The sequence below is a fragment of the Oikopleura dioica genome, chromosome XSR (assembly GCF_907165135.1).
Source record: "Oikopleura dioica chromosome XSR, OKI2018_I68_1.0, whole genome shotgun sequence".
NCBI classification, from domain to species: domain Eukaryota; kingdom Metazoa; phylum Chordata; class Appendicularia; order Copelata; family Oikopleuridae; genus Oikopleura; species Oikopleura dioica.
In genome coordinates, this window is record NC_137294.1 from 11,190,628 (window position 1) to 11,209,150 (window position 18,523).

An 18,523-nucleotide genomic window follows, 5' to 3' on the forward strand; every position below is an offset into this window, starting at 1 on the left:
ATTTATTTTCAAATAATATATATTTAATAAATCAAATATTTCATATTGTCTAAGCTCTTTCTTTCAATTAATTACTCTAGAAACTCCGAAAAACGTTTGATCAAAATTCAAGTAAAATCATCCAAGTTTACTTTTTCCCTTTATTCTAATTGGCACACTCGTCGGTACTGGCAAATCCAGTAAGCGGGGCATAAGTAAGCATGACGCCAAAAATCTGCGGGAAAGAACGAGGAGTCTTGCCCGGGGCACTCTCGCGCGGCTCTAGAAGAATACCTTCTACTACTATTTTTAGCTAAAAATGGTCAAAATGAGGCCTTAGCAGTGATGATTTATAAAAGAACTTTTTCTCTGCGAGCGATTTGCTCGTGGAGAACTTTTTTTGAGCTGCTTTTTGTTATTTTCATCGTCGGAAAATGGAAAGGGTTGAAATCAGAGAACGAATGCGAAGAGCATCATGAGCGTCTTTTGAGCAACGATGGGTTGACCTACGACGACGTAAAAGACATTGAAGCGAAAACAAAGTTTCTCTATTTTCAAAGCCTGACGGAACCTGAAGACCTCTGGTTCATCGACAACTACCCAAAGGAAATCAACGGGGAGCCAATTCCAAAACAACTTCTCAAAGATGCGGGATTGCTGGCGATTTTCAAGGCGAAATTCAAGCTCATGTTGGAAGCGAAAATGGATATTCGGCGGCTGCGAGTTGAAAATCCTGATTATCACTTTGATCCGTATTTCTCGGCGATTCTGGCGCAAGAAAAAGAAGTGCGCAGTAGTTTCGTGTTTTTGACGAAAATGACGATCAACAAGTATCGAGCGAATAAAAAAGAGCTTCCCAGGTGGTCGGTGTTGATGCTAGGCCCGACCAACGAGCTGTACTCTTCCAAACGGCTCCGATTGCTGGAGAAACTTGACGAAAACGAGAACTACATGATTTGTGAAACGAAAAAAACTATTATCGATTACGCCAGAGTGAATAAAACTATCGTAGACATGTTAGGTATAAACGTCAGATTTTCCAAAGATAATTGACCTTCATTTTTAGAAAACGGAATCCCCGGTTGGTACATCAAAAACGATCGTTTACGTTCTTTAATGAATTCTCCTGTGGAAATTTGCGAGGGAGGATTCATCATTTCCACGTCTTTTTTGATCAGATTGGAGTCTTTGGGACTGATGATAGCCCCCTTGGCGCACATTCTCGACAGAAAACTGGCAATGACTGGCTGGTGGTTTGAATCGAACGGGCTTTTCGATCCTCTCGCTTTCTGGATCTTTAATTTGGCTAATTACGCCAGCATAAGTAACTTTGACGGCTACAGTTTGAAGATGGTCTCGTTCGAGGAATTGGAAGACGCCGAGAAATCCGACAATTCCGTTCTTCCCGAGCACTTTGTTGAGCACGAGCATCTCAAAGATAATTTCATTCGTATGAAACCACTCGTCAAAGGTACACAATTCTTCAAAAACCTTTCTTTTAACAAAAAAGCAAGAACCGACATTCGCGTCCATTGTCGAGCTGCCCGAACACTTCATCAAAAACTCGCCCCAAAAGCCGCTCGATTTCCTGATAACCCCGCCGAATGCTTGCTCTGAAAAAATACCGCTCTTGGCTTTGATAAAAACTTCCAACCCAGCTTCTCTCAATCGACATTGGGTTCGTGAAATGTTCAAAAGTCTGCTCCCGGAAAACCAGTATTACCTTTACTTTCTGATCGGATACGAGATTGAAGAAGTGGAAGTCTTTGAAGGTGGAAAGCCTTTTGGGTGGTCAGGGACGATGCTCCGAAGATATCATCCCAAATAGAGGTCAGTCTTAAATTTCCAATGATCAAAAAGCATCTCAAATTTAGCACGAGGCAAAAGAACACGGAGACATTATCCTGGCCGACTTCGCAGACACATACGACAACTTGCCGATCAAGACTCTTTCCGGCTACCAGTTTCTCAAAGACTACTGCAGCAAGAAATACGATATCGTTTCTTTTACCGACGATGATACATTCCTCGACTTGCCGAACATCATCAAGTACGCGAAACAGAGCCTTTCGCCGAACGAAGCGCAATTTCGATGCTTGAAGGGGAGCAAGATTGAAGCTTCTTCTGCTCCTTACTCGGGCAAGTACTTTGTCTTTCCAGACATTTGGCCGCCTTCGCACATTCCTCCCGCTTACTGCAACGGTCAATGCAGCTTACTGACACGAGGAGCTGCTGAGAAAATCATAGAAACAGCGGAAAACACGGCCAGGCATGAATTTAGGCTTGAAGACTTTTACTTTGCTGGAATTTTGAGGCAAAAAGCGAAAATAACGGACATAAAAGGTGAAAAAAAAAGTGGAAAAAAGGACTTACGAGAAACCGATTCAGGAATAACAGTGTATAAAGATGGAAAGGAACACGGCTTTTGCAAGCATCTGGGAGTCCCACTGACGAACGATACACTCACACCTCTTCTTCAACAATATCAAAATGGAACACTGCGAATACCCTCTGCCGCATAATTCTGTAAAACACTAGAAATAAATATTCAAATAAATGATCTCCGGCGTTGATTGATCCTCAATTAATTAGCTCCATAGTTAATTTGAGTTAATTAAAAAGAAAATATGCGTGAAATCACGAGAAAAAACTAAAAGTTTAAGCTTATTAGTAATAATTAGTAATAACTCAAATTCAAATTTTTGATCGAAAATTGCAGTACTCGTTGTTGTCTCCACAAAGCTTATCATACAGTATGATTCATACTTAGTAGTACTATCAACTTCCATCAGAGTATCCGACATCTGTCGAGAAAAGTTTGGACAAAACTGATGAGTAATGAAGCCTTGCAACCCAACTGACGAATCAGACCGATTTGTTCTTCATTTCGAGATTTCCACTTTTTGTATTTCGAGAATTTACTTTTTCGCATCAGCAAATTTCAAAATTTTCTCCATTTGAAAAGACGCGTAGAAAATGACATCATTCTTTTTGTGAAATTCGGTTTTTATTTACTGTGAAATTGTGGTTTTCACTCTACTTTATTTTCCCCAGATCTTGTTTTTTTTTAATTTTAGAGAAAGAAATAGCCAAAAATGCGTCTTCGCAGTAAAACGAGAGATTTGGCGAACGAAGTCGGCGAAAACCAAGAGATCCTGAAACGAGTCTTCGCCAAGTTGGAATTGACTGAACTAGTAAAGGTAACAAATGCAAATATGATTTTAGTCTTTTGTCTTAAACTGAATCGAACCGCTGTTACAATTATTTTTAGTGTTCATGGGTCTGCAAGACATGGAAGCGAGAGATCGAAGTGAACTTCAAACAAGTGGGCGAATACATTGCCAAGAGAGCGGAAATCGTCGGCTCATTTGGTGAGTTTGCCGCACTTAATGGACTCGGTCATTACCGCGGTATCGACACCGGAGAAGTCCGAAATGTGCATCATCGAGCCGAACTGCTACGAGTACTTCGAGCAATGGAAGCTGGCTTCACGAAATTCAATTTGAAGGTATGGAAATTTTTCTCAAAAGTAATATTTATCGAAACCTTAGTTTTCCAACTTTGGTTACTTTGATATTCGGGAAAATGGATGGCGAATGCAATATCGTTTTTTCTGGCTTTTTGGTTCGTCAGTCATCTTGCGACTCACTTACAATGGAAATCCGGTTGAATTCGAAGCTGACGTGGACGCTCTTGCAGGCGAGGGGATTTGCAAGCGGGCGAAGAAGTTGCGACCGTATCGAAATGGAATAGTGCTCTTCGCTGTAAGCCCTAAGTCAATGTTTGTCCGTTGGAATATTACATTGAAAAAATAATCCTGCACATTTACTAAAAACTGAAATAAAAAAGCACTAAACTAGATCGCTTCTTTTGTTTTTTCTTTGCACGATAAATTTATACCGGTACATTGAAAAGGCCAGAGCAAGTTAAGGATATATAATTTATATTAATTTATATTGTAAATTAGACGAGAATTAAATTGACGGTTGTAAGCGGTCATGTGGGTATTTATACCAACGTTCAGTGATTTCTCTGTCCGAATGCGGGTATAAATACCCATGTTCAATAAATGAAATTTTGTTTGAACGGTGGTATATCAAACAACTTGCTCTAGAAACATAACGTATAACCTCAAAAAGACAAGTCCAGCATTAAGGGCGTAGGACTGTTATAGTATGACTATAACGTATGACTGTTTTACTGCTTAGCATTTCTGCTACTGATCACTGTACGCGCCCAACGCGCGGCGACCTTTCCCTTTTCCCTTTTATGTCTATTGTTCACTACACCGCCAATAATTTCGGCTGCTCCGCCGATATTCTCGCGCGGCGCTCCGATATTCTCGGAAAGGCCGAGAATATCCGCGGACGCTCTCCCAATATTCTTGGGCACTGCTCTGATATTCTCCAATAGGCCGAGAATATCCCCGTAGAAAAGTGATCACTATATAAGGAGAACACCCTCCATCAAATCAGTAACGTTCTCAGGGGTCACTTTGAGCAAGACCTACGGCTTTATGCCTAGAGATTACTGTACTGAGACTGTGCTAGCGCTCGTCGCAGAATAAATCGGAAACGCTTATTAGCTTTTTACTACAATTGTAGTGTGTCTTTATTTCACGCAAGCCATACTACAACATTGGTGTCAGAAGTATAAAGAAACCCAGCCTCAGAGAAAAACACAAGAAGTATTCCGAAACCACACGCTTACCAGCTGCTACCTCCCTTGCGATCAAAGATGACACTTGTTAAGGTAAGGATAAATGGGTTATTAAGGGTATAGAGCCAGGGATTTTCACAGAAAGCGGAGCTTGCATCCTTAAGGGCAGCCACCGATAGGAAACCCTTTAGGCAACAATATGAAGTTTTTTTGAAAAGTATTCTTAAAAATAATCTTAAGGGTATACCTAGGCTTAACAAACTAGAATTGTTTTCCTGCGGTTTTCAGGTTGCAATAGAGAAAATTGTAGTTCGGATATTTTGTTCAGAATTTCATGAGGATTTAAAGAAAAAATGTACCCAGATTTAATATTTGAGACTTGGCAAAAAGTGATGACTACACCCTTAAGATAAAATAGAAAGGGCAATTTTGAATAATTTTTGATAAAGAGGGCATTGATAACTTATTTTTTTGAATCTAACCAATAATAAATATGGAATTTATAACATGAAAATTTCTATTTCAAAAACGATTAAAATCACTTAATAATCTTTTTCTCAATATTTTCTCTTTCAAGGAGCTGGAAAATACGCGAAAAATAGTGCGACTGATCACAAGAGAGACAAAATGCAGAATGACGCCCAATTTCAAAAGCGAAAATTTAGGCGCTGAATGCATTAATATTAAAGGGCGAGCGCGTGCTCTGAATGGCTCCCATCACCTTTATTGACTTAGGCATCCAATCAGACGATAGAAGAAATAAATTATTCAGGAAGTGCACACCCTCTCAAAATCACCCTCTTTCAAAAAGGTAAGACTAACTTGTCTTCGAAAATTGAAAATTTTCAATTTTTTGATATCGAGCAAATGCCAATCAAATCAAAACAAATCCTTTACTATTTTGAAGATGGCACCGAAAAAGAAATGGTTTACCGCTATGTCCTTCCACGAGTCCTGTCAATATATCCACCAACCGAACATATACAGAAACCAGAGAAATGGCAAATAATTTTCGACATGATTGCGATTATTGAAGAAATCCGTAGAGACGCGACGGAATTCATAGCCACGCAAAACTTCTCCGTCGGACAATCAGAAGCTCTTTACAATCATTGGTTAATGTGCCAGTCAAGGAAAAAAAGAGACCAAAAGGAGCAATTAATTCTCTGGATCTGCAAAGCAACATTTGTGTGCGACGTTTGGAAATCAAAACATGGAAATATAACGGGAATCGGGACACAAGTGCGCGTTGCGTTTGATAAAATGTTCAATGGACAGCAAGAATTTTGGAGAAACTTCTTAAAGATCAAGACCAACTCCGAGATGAGAATTGCCAAAATAAAGATGGAAGAATTCGTGAGGAAAATTGAACATTCTTTCCATGAAGGAAGATCAACAACTTCTCAAGGATTTTCTGAGGGAAGGGATCCTAGAAATTGGCAGGCTGAAACAGGCATGGTGTCGACGAGTCAAGATCCGGGACATTCTGTGAGAAACGAGAAAAGGGCACAACAAGTGATGGAGATAAATAAACCTCTAGTTCTCAATTTGCGATTTCAAGAGGTGTATTACGGATCGTTGAACAACAATGTCTCAGCTGTCGATGAAAGACACCTTCCGATTATTACCAAACATCACAGTCAACAATCAAGCCTGCAGACAGAGAACCAACAACTGATGAATCAGACTGGAAACGGCGGAATTCAGCCAAGCCAACAAGCTTTCGACTCAACTGATGCGACCGGCCCACCAGCTAAACGGCGAAAAATTGTCGGCGACAGTGACTCTTTCTTCATGGCAAATAATACTGGCGAGAAAATTAAAGCTGACGAATTGCCTGATAACGTTGACAAAATTTTGAATTCAGATGGTAGCCAGGAAAATTCTTCCGGAAATATGCATGAAGGGACACACACGCTGGAACCAAGCAATCAGCTACAGTCAGCAACTACTGACCAAGAAACTCATCGACAAACCAAAAGAGCGAGAACTCTTTCAGAGCAAGGATCAACAAATAATGACATGAACATTATTCTACCAAATCAAAGTGCCGAATCATGGAATAATAACAAGAGTATTCAACCAGATAAACGACCAACAAACGAAATTGGAGAGCCTTATCAAAACGATTCCAACAATTTAGAACCTCCTTTGCCGTGCCTCGATGCAGACACCGACTTTGAATCTTTTTTTGCTCAACTTGAGGCGGACAATGTCAAGAAGTTCGATGAAACTTTCACCTACAACGGGAAGAATTAAATCTCGCATTGCGAAAATTATTTCACTAATGACAGAATTTCTTTTACTGGAGTTCACCTCTCACTTCTCCTTAACTGTCTAGTCTGTTCGGGCATAAAAGACACTTAGCTTATCGAATTAAAATTTGTATGCTTTTAGACAAACGCAAATCTTTACAATGAAACTTATCAAAATCAACACAACACAAGCGAACGGAATTCCGAATAAAATCGCGATTCACGTGACCAAAGAAGATCTTGAAAGAGATCTTCAGCTGGCGGCGAAAGAAGCAGATTGTCCCGACACGTTCGTCTTGATAGCAGAAAGCTCAACAGGTATAGTTCAGAGACTTGGTGAGAACGAAGAGAAGCTACGCAAGTCAAGAACAAAAGCAGAAAGGATCTTGCGAGAAGACTTGGATGAAGCGATTTTCATCGAGGAGGATTATGCAACACGATCAAACATACTCATCGAAAACCAAGAGCAGACCAAGACAAACAACATCTCAGAAGAAAAACGTGAAGGCGCAAGGCACGATAGACTCGAGAACCTTGAGAAAACCGTCAACGCGATCCAAAATGAGCTTCGAAATCTGCGAAAGCAAGGAGAGATGATTCTTACAGAGAGAGAGATGCAGATAAGCGCATTGAAAGTGATGGAAAAAGCCATGAACGATCTCAAAGAATACTTCGCAATGAAGAACTCGATGAGTGACAGCGAGGAAAACACTGAAGGAAATCAGAGGAATATCGCACACCTTCTAAATGAACAAGCAAAGGCGAGAGGAGAAGAAAGGAAAAGATTTGAGAAGGCGGAAGTCAAAAAATTTTTCGCGAATCCCGCAAAATTCAATATGGTATCCTGGACTGACGACGAAGACCTTACATTTGACGAGCATTTAGCCAGAAACCGGATTGCTATACGAAACGCTCGAGAATCAGGACTTGCTGACAGCCAGTTAATCAATCTTTTTCTTCTTACGCTGAGACCAAGAGACCACTACCTAGACGAGGTGGTTGGGGTGAAAGATCGTAAAGACTTCAAGACGTTCGTCAAAGCCCTTGGACGATATTTCAATGGATCCTCGTCAACCAGTATGAACAAAGTTATAACGGCAAGAAGAAAACCGAATGAGAAACTTATCGAATTTTTCGTCCGATTACGATCCATGTATGAAATGACCGGAAGAGACCCTAGCAAAGGGGAGACACCAAACCTCTTTTACACGATCCTGCTGAACAATGCAACGATAGTTCAGAAGACCGAACTATTAAGGGACTTAGATGTTGAAAGAAGAAAAACAGCAATAACGTTAGAAGATCTTCAAAACGCAGTTTTGAAGGCCCAAACGGTGGATGATGAAAGCTTGGACGTAAACACCAATCATCGTGTGTACAACATCGAGGATCAGCAAAGACAAAGAGGTTATGAAAAACGGAACGAAATGCCAAGATCAAGCTTCAGAAAGCCGATTGACAAATCAAACGCAGTCTGTTACAACTGCGACTCTAAAGGGCACATGTGGCGTGACTGCCAAGAGCCCTTAAAGAAAAGATTTGTCCGAATAAAAGAAAGAACAAACCAACAACAAGGATATCCGAGAGAGCCTAGAACCCCTCGAGGGACAGGCTATCGAGCGAACAAAAGCACCTAAGCCAGCTGCGAATCGGCTTAGAAATATGGAAACGAAAACGGAACCGGAACCGACTAAGAAAAAACCTTATCAAACACTTATTGTGTACGCCAATGTCAAGGCGAAAGCCCGCAATGGCGTCAAACAAGACGTATTGACTTTACTCGATACAGGCGCAACCTACAGTTGCGCAAGCCTTGATTTCGCCGAAAGTCTTGAAAAGAACGGCTCCAAAATCATTAAAGAACGAACTCGTAGGGCTCATCCAATCGCAGCTAAGGGAGGTAAAATGGAAATCGTCTATGACATTATACTGGATGTCACAATCAAAAGCTATCCTGATATTGTCTTCCCTTCAGTTCGCGTCAGTATTATACCTGGCCTTCGCGCGAAATTAATACTTGGATGTGACAGTCTCCAGAACCATACACTGCAGATAAATAGCAATTCTGCACTGATTGATGGTAGACCAGTGCAACTCGCGAGACAGAGGAACACAGTAACACTGAAAGTATTGGAGGCAAATGCTTCAAAGGGCTTCAATACCCTGAAACTTGCTGCCGAAGACCTTGCAGAAGAGAAGCAGCCCTCTAACCGAGTTTTACTCACCTTAGAATCCAGCTCATCGCCTGGTGTGCCGGACGTGTCTATGATCATGAAGTCAAGTGAGTTGAAAGCCGATTTCTTGATCACATACCCGGGCCCACCGACCACAGTACCGAAGATTTTCCTGGCCAGAATTGACTCGGTACCGGAAAACTCAGAAACCGAAACTCCTAGGGGATTGTCGGCTGATGATATCAATGATATTATATCAAAAACAGAGCTGAGCCCACAAGGCCAAGAGAAGCTGAAAGTCATTCTCGAGAAGCATTCCTGCTCATTCTCGAAGAAGAAGACCGACGTTGGAATATATAAAGGACCTAAAGTTAAACTGCAGTTACTTGACCCAAGACTCCCTGGAGCCTGGGTCCGACCGAAGAGAATACCCATCAGCCAGCAAGACTGGCTAAGAAAAGAACTTGACGCAATGCAGAAAGCTGGAATCATCGAAAAAGCTAAAGGAAGCCAATACAACGCAACACTTCAACTAGTCAAAACGACGACAGGAGAACATACCGTTTGTGTAGACATGCACTCGCTCAATCTCAGAATAGCTGGAAATGACCGTCTTCAGGACGAACCGAAAGAGACCTTGGAAAAGCTGGAAGAAGCATCGTTCTTCAGCAAAATTGAGATTCAGCAGCCTTTTCTCCACATGAGCTTATGTGAGGAAAGCAGACCACTAACAGCATTCAGTGCACTTGACCAACAGTATCAATTCAAACGTATTCCACCAGGATTGAAGATTGCTCCCAATGTCTACCAAATGGCATTAAATGAAACACTTGGAAACGTCATAAGTGATAGCTGTTTAGTTACTCTGAATGAGATCCTTGTGATCGACAAATCGGAAGAAGAGCATCTTAGTGCTGTCGAGGAGGCGATTGATCGACTTACAAGCGCTGGATTCATTCTCGATCCGGAAAAATGCCTCTTCGCACGAAAGAGCATAAGCTTTCTTGGATACAGAATAACCCCTTCAGGATACTCCTCCGAGCATGACAACCTAGCTTCAATCAGAGATTATCCGGCTCCAACAAACAAGAGAGCTCTTCGTCGATTCATCGGGATGTGCTCATACTACAGCTCGCTTATTCCAAGACTTAACTTTAAATTGGCGCCTTTATACAAAATGAGTGGAACAAAATCAGTTTATGACTGGGAAAATGAACATCAGAATGTGTTTGATGAGATAAAAGCAGCGATTCTACAACAGAATAAACTCGCCTTCCCATCACGTGATCCCGATTCGCAACTTATGGTAACAAGCGATGCGAGTCTCACGGGATACGGAGGAATGATAAGCCAGAAAATCGGCGACGAGCCTGAACGTCCACTTGGATACTGTAGTGGATTTTTCAAAGATTCACAACTGAAGTGGCCGATTCATGAGAAAGAAATGTATGCCTTCATCAAAACACTCGAAAATTTTCACCATCATTGCTACGGAAAATCATTTCTTTGGAGAACAGACAGTCGATGTCTTGCATTCATCTGCTCGGAAAATAAAACCGGACAGACAAAACGACCATCAGCAAAGAAAGCGCGGTGGCTCCAAAAATTGAGCGAATACGATTTCGCGATCAAACATTTGGATGGAAAATCACGTGAAATGAGCGTTTGTGATAGCCTTAGCCGACTTGATCCACCTGAAGTTGTCAACCATATCGATCATGCAACGGAAACCAAATTCAGAAGCCTTCATAAGGCGATACCAACATGGATCAAGCTCAAAGGAATCTCTAAAGCGGAGCTACGCGAATGTCAAGACAAAGATGAGTCTCTTCTGAAATTCAAACACGACTGGAAACCATTGAAAGGAAAATATAAGCTCAAACTTGCTGAAGACGGAATCTTCATCTTGGTAGGGAAAGTTGATCGGATACCAATACCAATGGAGTTACAGAAGAGAATCATTTCAGCTTACCATCTTCCACAACACGCGCGAGTAACAAATATGATCGAAGCAATGAGGAAATCTGGAATCTTGTTCCCTGGAATGTCACGTAAAACAAAAGACTACATCAAACAATGCCCAGCTTGTATTACGATGGCAGCGTTGGAGAAACCCAAAATTTTACCAGTAGCAGCTCCGAAAGAACAACATCCATACATGACCGTAACCATCGACCTTCTCGGACCCCTGCCATCGACTCCAACACGCAAGAAATACATATTGGCGGCAATATGCAATCTGACTCGCTGGATAGAGCTCAGGCCCATCGTGGATAAATCAGCACCTCATGTTGCTAAAGCAATAATCGATATATTTTTCCTAAGAGGACCACCACGGGCAGTTTCTTGCGACAATGGAAAAGAATTCTCCAACAGCATCCTAAAAGAACTACTTACGTCCTTTGGAACCTGCATCAACTATGGAACACCTTATAGGCCGCAAGGACAAGGCCTGATAGAACGAGCAAACCGTGAGATCGTCAAACATCTCAAAGCGTTAAACATAGAAGAGAACCGATGGGACACTTACATCCCATCAATCCAACTGTCAATGAACCTTAGCTACCACTCAGCCTTGGGCTCAAGCCCCTTTCAAGCCATTCATGGCTGGACTCTAGCCGAACCATTTTGTAACACTACCTACAATGGTGAAGAAATCCCCGAAGATGTCCGACTATGGGTTAAAGAGTCGGGAGCTCGAATGTGTGCTGCACTCTCGCAACTAGTTGCGAAGCAAGCAGTAGCATCGACGGAGATACCTGACGATACTGATTCTAATGGGATAGATACTGGAACAGAAGTTCTTTTAAAAACTATGATTCCACCAGGAGTAAGTGGAAAACTCTACACTCCTTGGAAAAGAGGATTTGTCGTTAGAAAAAGATGCGACAAATATACGTACATTGTTACCCCGATCGAAGCTCCTAGGCGGCGATTTCTTGTGCATCGCGATCGCATACGCATCCTGCACCGGAATCTTAAGAATTCGCCAAAGGTAAAATGACATGTCAGAAAAAGTGTATGTTGATGGCTAAAAGGAAATACCTAGGAGCAGACGACACTTCAGGAGAAGAATAACGATACAGAAGGAATCGTTAAACCGCATGAAGATTCGGTAGTTAATAGTCAGGCGCCACCAGTAGAAAATGAAGAGGAAATATCAACATCAGCGGTGCCTAGAAGAAAGACTAGAGGACAGAAAGTGTCGTATAGTAAGTTTTTCTGAGACATGAAGCAAAGGATAGAAGATCGTCCTCCAAGAAACTCCATGTCTACAACTCACGCAGAAGAGACAGAAAACGTCGATTCGGGAAGAGACTTCACTGCGAAATCCAAATATGTTCACCTCGATAATTCTTTCTGCGAATAAGCCGAGTCAAAGACAAAAGCTAACTCTGACTTATTTAGATAACTCGAGGTCAACGAAATGCAAAAAAAAAAACCAAACAATAACGCACTTTATCATCACCAAACTATGCAATTTGATAAGGGAAGCACGGAAAGTTTACGGATCCATGACGGAGAAATAGAAGAAAAATCAAACAACTCGCCCAAAAAAAAAAAAAAGAAAAAAAAAGTCAGCTACAACGAATACTTAGAACTTGGAACACGTTCTAATCGAAGGGAGGAGAGAAGAGGAAAGAAGTGAATCTTCTTTAGTTATTCTGGACCGCTCACATAACAAAAAATTTTCTAATTCTTCTGACAACTCGTACCTTCGTTGATCGAAGACTTCATAATTTCAGAAGCCTTACATGAAAAGCACCGTGATCGGATTAAGTCTGGAGAAAAAAGCGACATCTACACGTCTCGAAAAAGACCTTAATCGACATCTTTCCCACTCAAACATTCACTTTCTTCTTTCGATTGTGGACAAAAGTCAACGTTTTCAGTGTTTCACGGAAAGGATGATTGAATTGTCGGAACTCTGGTCTTACAAGCGCGCAAAAACCCTGGCAAAATAAAATTGCTGCAACAGAAATTGACTGAACTACAGTACTTTATCAGTATCACCTGAAAAACAATCCGAAATCGATGAATTAACATTGATGCACAAGTGTTAATTAATGAAGGAGGGAAGAGTGTTATAGTATGACTATAACGTATGACTGTTTTACTGCTTAGCATTTCTGCTACTGATCACTGTACGCGCCCAACGCGCGGCGACCTTTCCCTTTTCCCTTTTATGTCTATTGTTCACTACACCGCCAATAATTTCGGCTGCTCCGCCGATATTCTCGCGCGGCGCTCCGATATTCTCGGAAAGGCCGAGAATATCCGCGGACGCCCCCCCAATATTCTTGGGCACTGCTCTGATATTCTCCAATAGGCCGAGAATATCCCCGTAGAAAAGTGATCACTATATAAGGAGAACACCCTCCATCAAATCAGTAACGTTCTCAGGGGTCACTTTGAGCAAGACCTACGGCTTTATGCCTAGAGATTACTGTACTGAGACTGTGCTAGCGCTCGTCGCAGAATAAATCGGAAACGCTTATTAGCTTTTTACTACAATTGTAGTGTGTCTTTATTTCACGCAAGCCATACTACAACAGGACAGCCCGGTCAGCAGCCGAAGCTGGTTCCCCAGTCGGAGACAGTATGCGCTCCGCGCCTGTCTTGAAGGATTCTCCAAAAATTTTCAAGTTAAAGCTATAAAATGAACCTTTTTGTACGTCCGAAAATCGGTGTGTTTCCCGTCTTCATCGAAACAGATGAGGCTCTAGAACAGAACTGTTTTCAAAAAGCCTGGAAAATACCCCCGTTCGCCAGTAAGTGTGAACGTGGGTATCGAATACCCATGTTCGGAAGAAAGAGTGAACGTGGGTATAAATACCCACGTTCGGGGGGAACAGTGAACGCGGGTATAATACCCACATGACCGCATACCACCGTATTGACTAAATTATGCGTAAAATGTTATTTGTAGTAGATATATTTGATGAAATCTATAATAAAATGAAATGACAGACTATTTACGATTCTATGAGAAAATCATCTTTTGATGAAATATTTTTCTCTTCTGTCGTCTCTTCTTTCTCTAGCCCCGAAATAATTGCCTTCGTCTCAGCTGAAATTCTTTCTGTGATGACGTCTTTCCATTTATTCGACGCAGCGGTTGACAATTTGCTGTAAAATTCAGGGTCTTGAATGTTTTCCAAAAAGGACACTTCTCGGTTGTAGGCAGCGATGAAAGAACCTCCGTTAGATCTTTTTCGGGCATTTTTCAATTCGCACTTTTTGCTTCCGAACAGGTTTGAGAACGCTTTCCTGAGGTATTCCAAGATAAAGACGGTCGGAATTGCAATCATGGAGGAGGACGCGAGGCAAACTCCAAAAGCATCGGCCCAAGCTGGATACAAGTACGTTTTGTCATAAACCGTTCTTCCCATTTGAGTCAGTTTGATGACAAAAACCAGCATGCAAACAATGGGAGTGATGAACTGCCAGAGATAGCCGAAGATGTACCAAGGGTAGCGGAAGACGTTGATTTCCTTAAAAATAACGGTGTCTCAATATCGAATCTAGCAGTAAAATCCATTACCTTGCTATACATGAGGCTGAGTTTCTTGTAGTAATTATCCCGCCCGTGAATCCAAGCCACAACCGACGTCTGGAAAAATGCCACCCACAAGAGGCACAGTCCGGACGCTCCATAAATGTCGAAAATTTGGAAGACGTAAATTCCACCCTAAAATAATCAATAGTCGTAATTCTTATCGTCTATTTTTTTCTTACATCAGTCATCATTGGCAGTCCGACCAGGAAGCAGAGGAGACAAATACAACCGACGAGAATGGGACGTCCCGTCGAACTCGTCTTGAATTGTTTTGGGTAGAGATCGGCAATCATGGCGGCGAGACCGTCAACGCCGACGTAGCTAGGTTTGCATTTTTAGAAACTGGAAACTACAGAGGCTCTCTTTTACTTACTGGCTAGCGAGGCCGAGCATCAAAAGCATCGTGAAGAAAAGAATGGCCCAGAGATTGGGAAGGGGCATCAAACTCACTGCTCGAGGATAAACGATAAAAGCAAGTCCGGGGCCACTTTCAGCGATGTCAGCAACGTCGATTCCTGTCAATGTGGACATGTAGCCGAGAATCGAAAAGATAGCGAAGCCGGAGAAGAAGGATGCGGATGCTAAGGAAAGAAATAAGTCAATTTATCTCTACAAGGGGTTACCATTAAATCCGCAAAGAAATAGGGACCATTTGAAGCTGTTGAAATGAAAGTCGTTGTAAGAACCAAGCGCGATTGCTGTTCCAATGCCGATCATGTAGCTGAAGAAGACTTGTGTTCCGGCGTCGATCCAGACATTGATCTCCAAAAGTTTTGGGAAATTCGGCTGAAACAACGGTTTATCTCAAGGCTTCAAAGAAATGCCACGAAGGCGAAACCTTTAAATAAATTGCCCGAAATACCTTGAGATAAAAAGCGAGTCCTTTTGCTGCTCCTTTTAAGGTGACCCCTCGGACGATGAGAATCATCATCATGACAAGCGGAAACGTCGAGGTGACATAAACGGACTTTCCAGTCGACTTCGTTCCTCGAAAAATGCAAAAGTAGCTGACCACCCACATGACAAAAACAGTCCCAACAATTTCCCACCGCAGAGCACCAATGTCATCGATTCCAGCTGAATTATGAACTTGAAGAGTGCGTCTTTTCCAAAACTCCAGCTCTGGATAACTCGTTGCGCTGTCTGCTGGACAGAGTTCCGGTCGTTCGAGAATGCTTCATCTTGTGCTATAGGCTATAGCATATGAAATATTCAACTGAAAAGGCTATATAATGATATAGTACTAGTAATTTAGTGTTAATCTAAAAAGGGTTGAAAAATTCTCCTTTTTGACCTTTATTGTTGTGCCTTCCATTTGATCGACAACTCTTGCAGAACACGGAAGATCGAAATGTTTTTTTTCTAGAAATGATTGATTTATAAAAGACCATAAATGAGACTTCATTCTTCTTTTTAAAAGTTTAAAGCAATTGAAGTTGTTTGATATATAGATCGTATCCATGCAATGAAGTGAAATTCCTTCATGATTATGTAATAATAGTGTGATAAATAAAATACGATTGACAAATGAAAACCTCTCTCCCTACTTAGGGGACTATCACTAAATAGGGTTAACCCTATTCAGACTTTAATCTCTAAAAGCCCTTTTTAGTCAAAATAGTCGATCTCTGCGGTATTCTCTAGTCTACGAAAATAGCACTTTCCTAGAATTAGTAAGAGGATCTTTGACAATTGTGGTCGTGCAGCACTCCGAATTCCACTCGTTGTCACAAGTTGTCCACGGCAGCGGGGATCGAGCACTGTTCATCAAGTAGAAAAGCGCCCAGCCGAGAATGATGATATAGTAGCAATTTAGCCAGAAGATGATGATTGCCGAACACCATCCGATTCCCTTTTTTGTTGTTTTATTACTTTGTTCTTTTAAGTAATCGTTAGGGAATTTTAGGCTAAGTCTTCTTTTTTTCCAAATAGGAAGTCGTAAATTTGCCTTTCTTTTCAAAAAAAAAAAATTCGTAAAATCAATAAAAGTTATTGATTAGCCCATAAAGACTACAACTAGGGTCTCACGGGTTCAAGTACAAATTCCAAGGACTTTGATGATCACATAAATTTCTTTGTGAAAATATAAGAAAAAGAAGCTTTTTGCTGAATTTGAGTCCTAGATTCGTCAAGTCTATGAATATTTTAAATAAGAAAAATAACCGATCTTTCTATTTAAAACATTCCTTGAAAGCAGGCACTAAATTCCAAGCGGTGATTCCCGCCTGCTGCATAAACTGGCCGAGGGAAGTCTCAAGCAAAAAGATAGGAATTCCGCCAAGGAACAAGAACGTAAAGTAAGGAATAAGAAAGGCTCCACCTCCATTCTTGTAGCACAAGTACGGAAAGCGCCAGACATTTCCGAGGCCGATCGCGCCGCCAACAAGGGCGAATATGTACTCTCTCTGGTTCAGGGTTCGGTAATTTGAGCTCAAGCTAAAACTCATTTTGGCTAGACGCTCAAATTTCCTCAAATTGAGAACTCAAAGTGACTTGAGAAATCATTTTGAGAAGATTTGAGAGTTTTGGGAGTTTTGAGTTTTTGGGAGATTTGAGAGTTTTGAGTTTTCAAAACTCAAATTAAGCGAGCGCTTCCCTGATTGGCTCATGGATCGCCAGAATTGATTTCTCACGTGAGCTCTCATCTCTGAGTTCTCAAAACTCAAATTAAAAAACGTGCGTCTCAAGCTTTGTTTCCTTGAGTTTTAGCGTGAGCTCAAATTACCGAACCCTGCTCTGGTTGCCCCACTTCTGGGCCTGGATCTCTTTCGCCATTTTACCGGCACTTCCTCTCGTCCGATTCCGACGCTCTTCTCTTCAGGACTTCTTCTGAAAATAGACTGAAATGCCCCGCGGGGTAGAGTTAATCCTTTATTTCTTAAGCTCTTATTTCTAATTTCGAAAAAAAATGAAAGTGACAAGTGGGGGCAAAACGAGAGTTGGGGTGTTCCTTAAAACGGTTTTTATCTTTCTTTTACGAGACTAGTAGTAGTAGCGCCCCACGCTACCAAATTTAGCTCTCGTTATTAAAATGAGAAATGAAAAGTGGGTATGGCGGTTTTTTTGACAAAAATAAACGAATAAACGAAAAAGCGAGAACAAGGAAGAGAAGCTCGATAATTTACCGCAGCTCGCCACATATTGGGTCTCACTTACTCCTTGATCTCATTATTCTTTTCTTATACTGCGGCGGAGTGTATAATGCTGACGAGGAATCATTTGCATTTTCGGCCGGCCGATTTGCTCCAGATGTACGCCAAGTATACGCGCACTTGACTCCACTCTTCTTGACACCAGTCGTATTTTGCGATGCGAACCTGAGGGGAAGCACACCAGGAACACCCAGAGCAGAGTTGCAAATTTTGAATAATTTTTCTGAGCTGAGCTGACCTGAGTAAAAATTTCTCTGAGCTGAGCCGGCCTATTTTGGAGATTTCTGAGCTGAGCTGAGCTGACCTTTTTCAGAGGTCATTGAGCTGAGCTGAGCTGAGCGGACCCTAATTAGAGCTGAGCTGTTTTTTACTGTTTTTTGGCAGTAAAATTGTATTCAAATCATTGAGCTGAGCTGAGCTAAGTGATAATTGTCTGAGCTGAGCTGAGCAGAACAGATCATGTTCGAAAATAATTGAGCTGAGCTGAGCTGAGTGAAAATTGTCTGAGCTGAGCTGAGCAGATCAGATCAGATCATTTTCCAAAATCACTGAGCAGTCGCTCAGCTCAGTCAGCCAGCTCAGCTTAGCAAATTTGCAACTCTGGCCCAGAGGCTCTTATGAAAACGAAGCCGCGAAGCGGCTTCGCCAGTTTCTGCAAATTGAATGAAAATTTTCATTTGTAATTTTGTAAGTGCAACTGTGTTGACAACAGTCGTCAAAGAAATTCGGAAACACCTGAACTTA

General features: G+C 41.6%; 4 protein-coding genes across 4 annotated transcripts in view; 3 read left to right on the forward strand and 1 right to left on the reverse strand.

Annotated features, from left to right (window-relative positions):
- Positions 1-3,825, forward strand: part of LOC145708379 (uncharacterized) — a 70,260-nt gene extending 66,435 nt beyond the window's left edge. The window contains exons 2-4 of the mRNA XM_081786039.1: positions 3,057-3,179; positions 3,251-3,487; positions 3,531-3,825. Of these exons, the coding sequence (XP_081642165.1) occupies positions 3,075-3,179; positions 3,251-3,487; positions 3,531-3,794 (606 nt within the window). The 5' untranslated portion in view covers positions 3,057-3,074 and the 3' untranslated portion in view covers positions 3,795-3,825. The remainder of the gene's footprint in view (positions 1-3,056; positions 3,180-3,250; positions 3,488-3,530) is intronic.
- Positions 311-1,988, forward strand: LOC145707786 (uncharacterized). Its single transcript, XM_081785362.1, has 4 exons — positions 311-1,000; positions 1,046-1,450; positions 1,494-1,809; positions 1,854-1,988. Exons 1-3 carry the CDS (start codon positions 325-327, stop codon positions 1,805-1,807), a joined length of 1,395 nt encoding a protein of 464 aa, XP_081641488.1. The 5' UTR covers positions 311-324; the 3' UTR covers positions 1,808-1,809; positions 1,854-1,988.
- LOC145709328 (beta-1,3-galactosyltransferase 1-like) lies at positions 1,854-2,501 on the forward strand (the record flags this gene model as incomplete). Its single annotated transcript, XM_081787009.1, has 2 exons — positions 1,854-2,322; positions 2,368-2,501. Coding segments are annotated over 2 exons (603 nt in total), but the record flags the coding sequence as incomplete, so codon positions are not given.
- A 10,097-nt stretch (positions 3,826-13,922) lies between the features above and the next one.
- LOC145709329 (sodium- and chloride-dependent GABA transporter 2-like) lies at positions 13,923-17,502 on the reverse strand. Its single transcript, XM_081787010.1, has 10 exons — positions 17,358-17,502; positions 16,810-17,026; positions 16,681-16,733; positions 16,277-16,479; positions 15,490-15,802; positions 15,251-15,413; positions 15,001-15,208; positions 14,807-14,948; positions 14,613-14,759; positions 13,923-14,562 (listed from the first exon to the last, which is right to left on the reverse strand). Exons 1-10 carry the CDS (start codon positions 17,400-17,402, stop codon positions 14,044-14,046), a joined length of 2,010 nt encoding a protein of 669 aa, XP_081643136.1. The 5' UTR covers positions 17,403-17,502; the 3' UTR covers positions 13,923-14,043.
- Positions 17,503-18,523: the final 1,021 nt, after the last annotated feature.

Coding starts and splice junctions, on each gene's coding strand:
- LOC145707786 (XM_081785362.1), top strand. CDS start 325: ATGATTTATAAAAGAACTTTTTCTCTGCGAGCGATTTGCTCGTGGAGA. Junction 1,001..1,045: donor AACTATCGTAGACATGTTAG/GTATAAACGTCA, acceptor CTTCATTTTTAG/AAAACGGAATCCCCGGTTGG. Junction 1,451..1,493: donor TATGAAACCACTCGTCAAAG/GTACACAATTCT, acceptor CAAAAAAGCAAG/AACCGACATTCGCGTCCATT.
- LOC145709329 (XM_081787010.1), bottom strand. CDS start 17,402: ATGGCGAAAGAGATCCAGGCCCAGAAGTGGGGCAACCAGAGCAGG. Junction 17,027..17,357: donor AGTGGGGCAACCAGAGCAGG/GTTCGGTAATTT, acceptor AACCAGAGAGAG/TACATATTCGCCCTTGTTGG. Junction 15,803..16,276: donor TCTAGGAAAGTGCTATTTTC/GTAGACTAGAGA, acceptor CACAAGATGAAG/CATTCTCGAACGACCGGAAC.